This window comes from Thunnus albacares, chromosome 15 (assembly GCF_914725855.1).
Source record: "Thunnus albacares chromosome 15, fThuAlb1.1, whole genome shotgun sequence".
NCBI classification, from domain to species: Eukaryota; Metazoa; Chordata; class Actinopteri; order Scombriformes; family Scombridae; genus Thunnus; species Thunnus albacares.
The window spans coordinates 18,297,173-18,308,850 of record NC_058120.1 but is presented as its reverse complement, the minus strand read 5'-3'; the positions used below and the strand labels follow the sequence as shown (position 1 = coordinate 18,308,850).

The 11,678-nt window shown below is 41.9% G+C and overlaps 1 protein-coding gene across 2 annotated transcripts in view; it reads right to left on the bottom strand.

Annotated features, from left to right (window-relative positions):
- Nucleotides 1-240: 240 nt before the first annotated feature.
- Nucleotides 241-11,678, bottom strand: part of aqr (aquarius intron-binding spliceosomal factor) — a 52,164-nt gene continuing 40,726 nt past the window's right edge. For both annotated transcript variants that reach the window (XM_044375070.1, XM_044375069.1), the window contains exons 33-36: nucleotides 6,381-6,466; nucleotides 2,815-2,989; nucleotides 1,350-1,460; nucleotides 241-709 (exon numbers count right to left, since the gene is read on the bottom strand). In XM_044375070.1, the coding sequence (XP_044231005.1) occupies nucleotides 440-709; nucleotides 1,350-1,460; nucleotides 2,815-2,989; nucleotides 6,381-6,466 (642 nt within the window). In that variant the 3' untranslated portion in view covers nucleotides 241-439. The remainder of the gene's footprint in view (nucleotides 710-1,349; nucleotides 1,461-2,814; nucleotides 2,990-6,380; nucleotides 6,467-11,678) is intronic.

Genomic DNA, 11,678 nt, shown 5'->3' with positions numbered 1-11,678 from the left:
GCTTGTGTAGCTGGTATAGGATGAGCCAATCACATTTCAGCTGTGCTTAAAGCAGAGGAGGGAAGCAGATGAATGGAAGTATCATGACAGACAGATTTTAAAAAAGCTTAAACATGTTGACTATACACTGTATTTGTCTGTCAGAGTGTGCGTGTGAAAGAGATATAGATTAGAGCCTCTTAGAGAGTATTATAAACTGTGATAGATGCACATATATAGTATTTAGTAAAACACAGACAATGAAGGATTTCCATTTTTTTTTAATAAAAATTACTGATGGTTACAAAATTGAATGTTTAGGAAAAAAATCAGGATCTCCTTTATCATAGCTGCAGTAGAAAACAAATACACTGACTCCACACTAATCTTTTCTTAAGGGACAATCCACTTGGTCCCCTCAGAGGCCTTTAATTAGACAGTAGTCCCATATAAGAATGGTCTATGGCTCTTGCTCCTCTCCACTGTCCTCCCCGTCACTGTCGCTGTCTCTGCCAGGGTGCTCTGGCATCTTAGCATGAGCCGCGATATCTTGATTTCCATCACTCTCTCCAGTGTCGCCTGAATTTGGCTCTGAGTTTGCCTCTCCTTCTGGGGTGTCCTGCTCCATGGGGGTCTCTTCCTGTGGTTCCACAGAGCTATCTGCCGCTTTCTCTACTGCAGCATCTGTCTTGGTTTGTTGCGGAGGCAGAGCCAGTTTCTGCTGTTGTTGCTAAGAAGCCAGGGGAGAGGACAGTATTCAAAATGTGGAAGAAGAATGTTTCTACCTTTATAGTACAAAATATCAAGTCTAGGTTTATTGTACTGGAACATATTATGTGTTGAGATATAGATAGCATCAGAGTAAAGTGGTCTTCCTTCTCAGTCTTTTTTTTTTTTTTTACATTTTTCTCCACCTATTATGTCATAATCCTCTTTTTCAGTCAACACAAGACAATATGTAACACTAAATGGATGGTTAAAACATCATTTGAGCTCCACTATTAAAATTCTAGGATTGTGGCCTGTTAATTCTCCACATGCATAACAGTTATTTTACATCTGACCCATTTACTGTGCTGCATTAAAGTTTAAAGGTTAAAAATACTAAAATAGCAACCACAGAGAAAGGTTGACTGTAACGCTGCTTAATGTAACAACTTTATGAAAGCTAAGGACAGTGTGTGTTAGTATACGTGAAATAATAAGAGTACCAGTTTTAAATAGTCTCAAGTGTATCATAGATAAGAAGTTGATATAACTGTGAGACAGCAATAGTGTCTGCACTGATATTTGCTTTGAATAATGAGTTAAATACAGTGGTATATCTCCTCTTTGACACTATTCATTATTGTTTTTATTAAAGGTTTTACCTGTCTGTACTTCATGGAGGTCTGGATCATGTGCATGTACATATTATACACCAGGTTGGCCATCTCTGGCATGTTCTTAACAATCTGGTCTGGCTGTCCAGAAGCATCTCTCTGAAGGGAAGAAACCAAAAAATAATAGTTAGAGAAAGATTGTTTGGAATCCAAGATGTGATGTGAAAAGAATGATAATGAAGATTTCTATCTGTCTTGTTTGGGGCATCTCCTGGTAAACTATTGATCTGAAGCAAAATGTGCAGGAAAATTACAATTCACCTTCCCACCACTACCTGCTTGTTATTTGACAGCAAATCTTTCACTTGCTGCCTCCAGTGATCACTGCTCACACACATTCAAACACTTGACTAAAAAGGAGTTGAGAATGCAGAGTCTGTAATTTGATATATTTAGTATGCAGACAGAGTCTTACAGCCTAAACTGAAGAGTGAGGCGAGCAGAATATTCATTTTACTAGGCTGTTGCCTCCTAAATACAGGGGTGATGCTCACAGGGGGCCCTTTGGGCATCATGTCAAAGTGAATACACTGACGGCTTCGGTGTAGTAAAACTTAACTGTGCGTGGTTTTATTGCTGTGAATCTATCAGTAAAAACATCAGCGCTTTAATGTGCTTCCCAATGAGTAACTGTGATTACACATCGTGTTTTATCCTCTCTCCTATACTCTCCAGTAGCGCTTTAAATATGTATATATTCATATGGAGCATTAAGTAGCAGTGTTATACTTTATTTTTTTATAACTGCTTCTGAATCAGCACTGTTCGGTTTGCCTATGACAGTGTTCCCAGACAAAATCTGACTTTTAATCTGCACCATGCGTGTAAGCAGCAGGGGTTTACTGACTCCAGATAGAGCGGTTAAGCAGGGGCCGCATGTGTGTGCCCAAAAGAACTGTCCCCCATGGGAATGAACACTCTAGAGTCAAAGGAAGTGTCAGAGGGCTATGGGGTATTTTAGACACCCCTGTTGCCACACACGCCAGTCAACGAGACACAGTGACCAGACAACAGTCGTCTCATGCTGGCCTGGCGGGATTTGGGAGAGTAGTTTTGCCTTCTGACCTTCGGGGGTTAATTATAGCCAGGCCTGTGTCGTGTGTTTTCCCATGCTTGCAGATGGCCCCTGCAGAATGCTGTTAACAGAACAGTGCCTATGGGTAAAGCTGCAGTAAGACTCGGGACCAGTGAGGACCAACAGGAATGAAGATTCCATTCAGAATATAGAGGCAGGATTAGACAAGAGTGAAGGGGGATGTGGCAGCAATGACGTGAAGAGATGTAGGAGGGTGCAGCAGTGTTGGAAATGGGCACTGGTGTGGGGGTAGTAAGCTCAGTTCTTATCAGTAAATCTGGAGCTTGAGTGCTTCATTATCAGCCAAATTTAATGGAGTAGAAGATTATTGTGCTTCAAGAAGCAGGCGTGTGCATGTGTGTGTGTGTGTGTACGTACAGGCTGTTCCTGGCTGTAGTACTCGTGTGGTCGGATGTGCAGCTGCAGTGGTCTGGCAGTGAGCTGGTTGAAGGCAGGAGTCAACTCAAAGCAGTTCTGGAACAGCGACACCCGGGCAAAGATGTACAGACCCAGTCTGGCTCTCGACATGGCTACCACCAGACGCCTCACATCCCTGTGGAGTAAAAGAGGGAGAAAAAAAAAAGTTAAAAAAATTGATTTGACACAAGGGATGAAAATCAAAAAGAAATAGCGTGGGTGGGGGAGGAAAGTGTGAAATTGTAAGAGGAGGAGAAATCATGTGCAGGAGCAAAAACATAAGTAAATGGATCAAAATCAAAGGATCGAGCAAAGATTGTAAAGGAAGAAAAAAAAAAGGCAGTGTAGGAGGAGAGAGGTTTAGTGAAGGATAAGCAGCAGAAGGTGAGGAGGACAAATATAGAAGCTAAGAGAGAAATAAAGGAATGAAAGGCAAAGGGCAGAGATAAACATGGCAGACAACGAGAGGGAGAGATGAGAGACTACAGGAGAGGGCAGATGGGTTACTTTTTCTTGCCATCCAGTAGAATTAAGGGATTAGAGACAGAGGAGTCATTTCCCTGAGAATGGAGGAATCCTACTCGGCGTGCTGTAATTGCCAAAGTGGTTGTTAACCTGCCCCACTGAGGAGCAACGTTGCTGAAAGCCTATATACCAAAGTTAAACAGTAAAACGCTGCATTTGAACACATGGTAACATACAATGTGTTGTGTATGAAACACTATTCTCACACTATTAAAGTTATACACAATACAAGTTTCTTGGAACAGCGCCAAAAAGCCACAAAAATGTATGTGCTCTTTAACAAATGGAACCAATAAAAAATAGAAGGATCCTACCTATTTTAGGATGTAATAAATCTCTGCATTTTGTGTTTTAAGTGTTAGGAGAGGCAACCTAATGGAGCTGTGCAAACTATGACCATTTCCTATAAATATACAGACAAATACATCTCGGTTTGTAGATATCCATAGAGCATGGAAGACAGAGGAGCATTTGAGGGGGAAGAAGTCTTTGGTTTACTTAAGCCGCTCTGGTGATAGTGAAAACAGTCTTTGGTTTGATGTAGAAGAATTTGGCATACAGTCATGCTTGAATGCATGCACTTACAAAATACACATCAACATGTACACACACTGAAATGCAGCCAATAAATGTGGAATATGTCCACCTGAGCACTTCATGAGATTAAGAGGATTAATCCCTGCAATATGCATGATGAGCTCCATAAATGTGTGGAAGGGGGGAAAAATGCTTATAGGAACCATTGTGCTGGATTTATGAGTGAGTTAACATGTGCAGCCTATAGATTTATGTAAAAATTATTTCACATTTCAAGTGGAAAGAGGGTGCATGGTACAAAATGAAACTTGAAAGCGCAACATTTCCACAGAGACAAACTACAACAGCCTACAACCAATGAGCGCAGAGCTCTAGAAGAAACGAGCCAATCACGAAGCATGATAGCCTGTGGACATGGCACTAGAGAGAGATGCCCACCTGGGCTGTGCTGTGACATGGCAGGGCGAAGTGGATGAATACCGTGTGTGTGCGTGTGTGTGCGTGTGTGTGTTCCCACATGTGTGTGTTCATGTCAGAGCGTGTCTGGATCTGGGCATCCCTGTCAAAGAGTGTGTTCCTGCATGTGAGCGTGCCTGTGTGTATCAGCAGGAATGCTTCTCCTGTCAAAGCAAGGGTCAGCTCGTCATATGGTCAGCTGCGTCCCCTGTGGTTGTCACGGCAGCAGATTGCCACGGGGAGAGATGCAGGAAGAGGGGGAAGGACTGTGAGGTAGGGCTCAGTGGTGCACCAGAGTGATCCCAGTATAGGAAAAACACAATGGACAACACAAGAATCCCATGAATCACTGCTTTTCCAACCAGTCAGCCATCCATTCAGAAGTGTCAGGGACACCAAGATATGAATGAATATAATGTTAAAGCAAAACAGTGAAAAATGGGATCAACCAGACGTTTTCTATTATTTCAATTTTTCTGTTATTGATTTAAACATTAGACCTAAAGATCCTGACAGTTTGAAAAAGTATTTCTCTGTTACATCACAAAGTCTTAATTTCTAAATCTCAATTGCAGTTCAAGTAAAAATATATATATAGTTTTATTTGTCAAGCGTTAATACTCATGAACTCAACTAATTTGTGGTTTGATCAGATTTGATGTGGCACTATAAACAAATAAATTCAATGCCCCTTGTCTTATTTTTTTTACTTTAATCCTTAACCAGACGAGTAGAAACCCTTGTGCTATTCTATGCTCTTTTCCTGAATAACTGGAACTGTAGCGCACATTATTGTATGAGTGCTCTTGCCAACAATCCCACATGGAGTGGGCTAAGAATGTGTACAAGGCAGGGTGTAATATCCATGTGTAAGACAAGATCAAATGAATGATACCGAGGGCAGAACAGGCGCTGCCAGCAAGATAAACTACCACTTTCTGTGGCCCACTGCACTTCTCATTCCCAGCTACATCGAGTCATTGGCTTTATCTGTGAGATGAGGAAAGAACAAAATAGAGTTTTTTAAGTGTTTTTTTTTTCTCTGCCAGCTAATAATGACCAGGCCCAAGGGTGGGGTATAGAGGGGGGGGGTGTATGTATTTAGCCACAAATGAATGACTTATTATTCGCACTGGGGTTCTAATTTGCAGACTGTCCAATGTGAGGGTGAGTGAAAGCACTGGCAGTATAGCTGTGATAAAGCTGTGAGCGGTGCAATTTCAATAGTAGCTACTGTACATCACAGCCAGAGACCAGCATGGCAAGCTTAAGTACTGTGGAAGAGTTCAGCCTCCAATTGTCTGGTATTAAAACAAGCAGCGTATTAAGTGTGAAGAGCACAACAGGATCTCATGGCAGCAGAGGAGTGAAAAGCCATTTCACCACAAATCAATTCAGTGAAATGAGGAAGGAGGCGGCAGGGAGGAGAGGAGGGAGCAGAAAGATAAAGAGAGCAGAAGACTAGTCTTCTAAGAGGAGCAGCCAGCAAGGGAGTATAGATGAGGAGCGAGCAATGGGACGTGGAATGAAAAGACATAAAATTCTAACCGCTGGAGTTTGGTTTAACCATCACGCCTCTTAATAACTGTTACATGGTGGGCCTTTGATCAGAACAAAGCTCTTTGTTTAATATTCTCAACCCAATCATCAGAGCACAATGGCTTCTCTTAACCAGGACAAAAAGTACAGTCAGCTGCACAGACATGCTGCTGTCCTGAAGCACCCTTTATCCTCCCTTCTGCCTGAAATTAAGCTCATGCATACTTCAAGACAGCCGCAGTGTTTTTGTCCTCTCTTTCTTTTGGGAAACTTCATACAGTAGTTACACATGACAAAAAGAGAAAGCCTCCTGAGAGCAGCTGTCTCAAGAGAGTTAAGTGCCTACATTTTCGCCCATGGGGATGTGTGTCTTATGTGTAGTTCCTATTACACAAGTATTTTTGTAGTAGAATAGCTGCTGAGGGTGTCTATTTTGGGTTTTTCTACTTGGCATGCATTGAAGTAATTACCTGAGATGTCCTACGGCTTTGGTGCGGACCAATGAGAGGATAATGTAGTCATTCTGCTGACCCTGGAACCTATCGACTGTTGTCACCTGCAAACACATACAGACACATTTATTAGTGAGCGCAAAATCACACAAATATATAAATATACACACAAATATCAAAGATATGCTAAATAAGCTGTGGCAGCTGATATATTTAGCAAAGTAAATGAGCTTGTGCGTTTTGGGTAGGTAGAGGGATTTAGCTGAAATGTTTAGAAACATGAGCGAGACTGCTCTCCTTCTTAAATTCGATGAGCGAAGGTGCCTGTGTTTTCTTGTTATTGCGGTTATCACTGTGGGCCACATGGGCAGCCGGTGGGGCTAATACGGCTTAGAGGGCATTTGCCACCACTAGCCTCTTACCTGGGCCCCTGAGACTCAGGGCCAAGGTACTGGGGCCACGCTACTTGACTGGATCAGTCATGGAGAAAGAGAATGGAGGAGAAGTGGCTCCCTGTGAGATTTTTTTTTCAAAGCAAAAGGAAACTCATGTCAGCCAATTTGCTTTTATACCCTGGTAATCCTGTCTTGCTGAGAAGCGTACTTATTCTTGTACATGAAGAACAGAGCTGTGTTTTGAGTTTGTACGTTTGTTACGCCTTACATAATAAAGACAGCACACTGTACTTGCATTTAAAACCTGATACAAAGTCAGGAAAAATTACGAGATGCAATTCTATAAAAATGGAACTCATAACACACACAGTACTCGCTCTTCGTGGCATAGCGCTGCTCAAAGCCTACGTCATCACCATCTGTGGAGTATATTGATGGAGTATGGTATCAAGGGGACTCTTGTTTTGCTGTCAAAACACAAGTTTCTCATTCTCAAATGGATATAGCCGGCTATAGGGGCGGCTGTGGCTCAGGAAGTAGAGCGGGTCGTCCACTAATCGGAAGATCGGCGGTTCGATTCCCGGCTCGTTCAGTCCACATGTCGATGTGTCCTTGGGCAAGACACTTAACCCCGAATTGCTCCTGATGGCTGTGCCATCAGTGTGTGGATGGGTATGAATGATTAGATTTCCACTGATGGGCAGGTTGGGACCTTGCATGGTAGCCCCTGTACCATTCAGCGTGTGAATGGGTGAATGTGATTCGTAGTGTAAAAGCGCTTTGAGTGGTCGGAAGACTAGGAAGGCGCTATACAATTACAGTCCATTTACTTTCTGTCCATCTTTAACGGTAATGGAAACCTATCTGGAAGGAATACTGTTATCCTAAACCTTTTAAGAGTTAGTTTTATGCTATTTGATTAGGATAAGACTACATAAACAAAATGTGTCCTTACATGCAACTGTACAGAAAATACTACAGTGTGGTTATATAGGCCACATATTAAGAAACCCAAACCCCAGCAGAAAGAGGCCTTTCCTCTGTGGATCCATTTTCTAAAGTGGATCAATAGGACATCAGCTACTCTGATGCCACACCGTCCCAGGACTACAACCAATGAACCAGCCATGCTAAATAAATCATCCTGTGGCCATGGTTACCTCCTATTGGCTAATGCAACTCGATTTTGAACGCCCCTTTGCCTAACCTCCAAAAAACCTGTTTTTGGGAAAGGAGTGCGGGGGCAGAGTGTGACTGAACGTGTAAAAGACAGAGATGGGGCTAATGAGGTAGTAGACCAATATTTATTTACGTCTCCCTGTTGCTATGTAGAACAGGTGCAGCACCAGAGGCAACAATATGTTGGTTTTACAACAGCATGAGTTGTGGGATGTACGTTCAAGTCAAATGTTTAATGTCTGAGTCAAAACAGCCGTGGTATGCATGCACATGTCCACACACATGTTGCATACACAGACACACTTCGATACAACCTCCATCAAACTAGGTCACTAACTGTGGACTGAAGGGGTTGACTATACAACATAACAGTGCAACTTGTTTTGCAGAGAAGAGGTGCTTAAGAGAGGGAGTTATTCTTAGCCCACAGACAGTGACAATGAAGCCCAGATAAAGAATCTCCCCAAGGCATAGCATTTTGCATGGTGTTTAGTTATTTATGAGAAATCTTCCAGGGAGTGAATTACAAAGGTCATGTCATTGTGGCACATGCATGACTGTGGATACAAACAAGCACACAAACACACGCACACAATGTGCTGTGAGTCGCACACACAGGCACGTGCACACACAAACACGCGGGTTGTTGCGAATCGAAGCTATCTGACAGAGAATCATTTTCTTCCATCTTGACCTCCCTCTCCTCATTTTCACAAAGACAATGACACACTGTCTCTCAGCTGATGGTCAACCATGGATCTCTATTCTCTTTCTGTCTTAGTTACTCTCTCTATCCATCCTGCTATATCTTATTCATAGCAATTACGCTCTGGAATGTGCAGATGTCAGACTGCCGGATTGTTGCATTTTTCACAGGAGACTTGAGTTAACAGCGAAATGCCTCATTTCTTATGGCTTCGTATCCACGTGTCTTAGGATTTCATATCCGTCTAAAAAGGCATGCTGAGCCATGCTAAGAGGACAAGTTTCCAATCTGAGTCAACATATCTGTCTAGAGGACATCCTGGTTGCTGTCACACAGCAGGACTTGCTTTTTCTGTTGTTATTAAGGTTCCAGATCTGACAAACTGAAAGAAGTCTACATAAGGGATGGGGAGGATTGTCGCCATGTGTAAGAATGTGGGAGTGCTGGAGAGGGACTAGGAGGGATGCAAAAAATGGACTCAGGCACACCTTTCTTATTCATTTCTTCTAACAGGAGACAGATTGACTTTATCATAATCAGTTACAATTCCATCAATGTTTTCTGGCCAAGATTTGTGTAACAAGAACAGCTGTTATTACTCCAAATCCAGTTCACATTTATGTCTTTTAGTCTTGGTGAGCAACCTGGATGAATAAACATCTTGGTATTCAAAATATACAGCACCAACAGAAAGGGAACTCAAATGGACTTTGTCTATAAAATTCCCAGAGTAAACTAAACAAACGAAATTCATTAAAGATGCATAACTGCATGCATATGTATGCCAACTGTTGTATTTGAGATTCAGCAGACAGCTTGGGCTAGTGTGCTTATTTGAGTATGGGACTGTGACTGGTGCTAACTGGCTACCACTCCTTTTCTGTCTAATTAAAGTCAACCCAGTAAAGTGGGCTGGCTGCTGACATTTGCTTGGTTTTAGCCGCTGTGACACATTGTCAGACACTGTGAACCCAATGCTCGGTGCCATGACCTTTTAGATGCTCAGCATTTTCCCACAAGAGCCCCTCTCTCTATTTCATCCATCTCCCTCTCTAGCTATCTTTCTTCTCAGCAAATCTAACAGCCTGTCACCCCTGTCACTTTATAACTGGGCAAGCATACTGACTAAGGCCATGAGCGCACTGAATGACGCTTTCTTAACATTGCAGGACATTTAACATGACCAAGCACAATTTCTGGCTAGCTGTCAGAACAAGGAATATACTTGAAGACAAGGCAACAAGGTAGGGTTACACATTGCAAAATACAGACGCCACAACAGAGGACCGTTAGACACTCAAATCCTGTAGGTGGTAGAATGCACCGTTCATTTTGACAACAAACTGCTATAACAAAGACATAAAAAGGATCCACTTCCTGTCTGCTTGTTAAACAATTAATAAACAGCAACTAGCTGTGATTTGTGTTTGTGCCTTTATACATTACAGGATAAGTCTGGTGACATTCTATATTTTTCTTACTGTCAACAAATCCCATAATAGACCCAAAACCAACAATGAATTGGTCCTACTAATAAAGCCTTATTTAGCTTATTCCTCTGTGCCATACACCTCTATTTTGTTCATTACTGTGAACATATGTACTGTATTTTATTTTGATTCAATCACACATACACTGTCCTTCTGACATAAATACTCACTATTCACCAGATGTGGATGTATATAGTTCCCCAAAAATACACTTTTTACTCCTGTTTGAGTACAGTGTGAAGCTGTTATAGAAAATGATTTAGCCTTTTCTAAAAATCAAGTATATATTTGTGAATTGTGACGCAATTTTTTAGATTTACACATTCAGTATTAATGAATTGGCTTGGGACTGAGTGCCACAGAAAGGCTGGGGAAGTCTGAATGTACAGAGAGACAAACTAACATTGTTGGCTCTGGTCTTTTCATGGGAATTGTTGACAATAAGAAAAAAAATATAATAATGCCAACATAATCTTTTCACAAAAAAAGGCAAGAAGATGAAGAAACTGAATTTAGGGTTATATATGTTTGGGCTATATTGGGCTAGAGTTCTTCTCTGACTTGTACTGCGGAAATGGCCAGTGTAGAAAACCACCTCGCTCTACCACTCACATGACACAACCAACATTACTGGAGGCTTACTGAGTGACTCTCCCAGTGACTGGTGATCTGCCGTTTTTACCTCAACCTTGCAACATTCTGGGTTGCCAAAGTAGTCTGTGATATTGTGTCTTTTGTGAAAGGCCCAAAGAACAGAGATCAAAGAAAGGTGATAGAATGTAGGTAGGGGAAAGAATGAAGAGGGAGAAAAGTCATAACCTGAGGCAAGTGTGTAAAAGTATTTAGCAGTACAAACAGAACAGGGATGGGAAGCTGTGCCAGCGGCCTGCTGACTTAAAGGAGACCTATTATGCTTTTCCTTATTTTCAGTATAATGTTACAATGTCAGATGTTCATATTAAACATGGCCAAAGTGTCAAATAACGATATAAACTTATATGGTAGTAATCCCTGTGAAGAAAAAGCACTGGCTTCAGACTGCTCTGTATGCTCAGTTTCTGTTGTTTTATTCTACTTTCAGCCCGAGCCGACATCAGCTCGTGACCTGTTGGAGGTGTGATGGTCGTCTGCAGCTCTTCATCAAACATCATCATCACTGTGGCTGTTTCTGCTTGTACTATTCTTCCCTGAGTTATTTCAAACTGATCCGCAGAACAAAGATCACCAAATATGTCCATATTTTGTTGTATTGACCGGTTTTTAGCACCGCTGACAAGTTCTGCTAATTTGGTGAGGAACACGTTTCATTTCCTGTAAATTCTTCACAATTAAAGTCTCCCTTTATTCAGTCATTTAAAAGCTTTTAATATGAAGGAGTAAAGCAGGAAATGTTGAGTTTTCATCCGTGGTAACTTAACACGATGAGCTGATGCAGCTGCCCCTCGGCAGGCTTCCAGAAAGCTGGGCCAATCAGAACAGAGTGAGCTCCTCGGGAGTAGGGCCTTAAAGAGGCAGGAGCTAAGACTGCCTGTTAGAGACGGAGGCT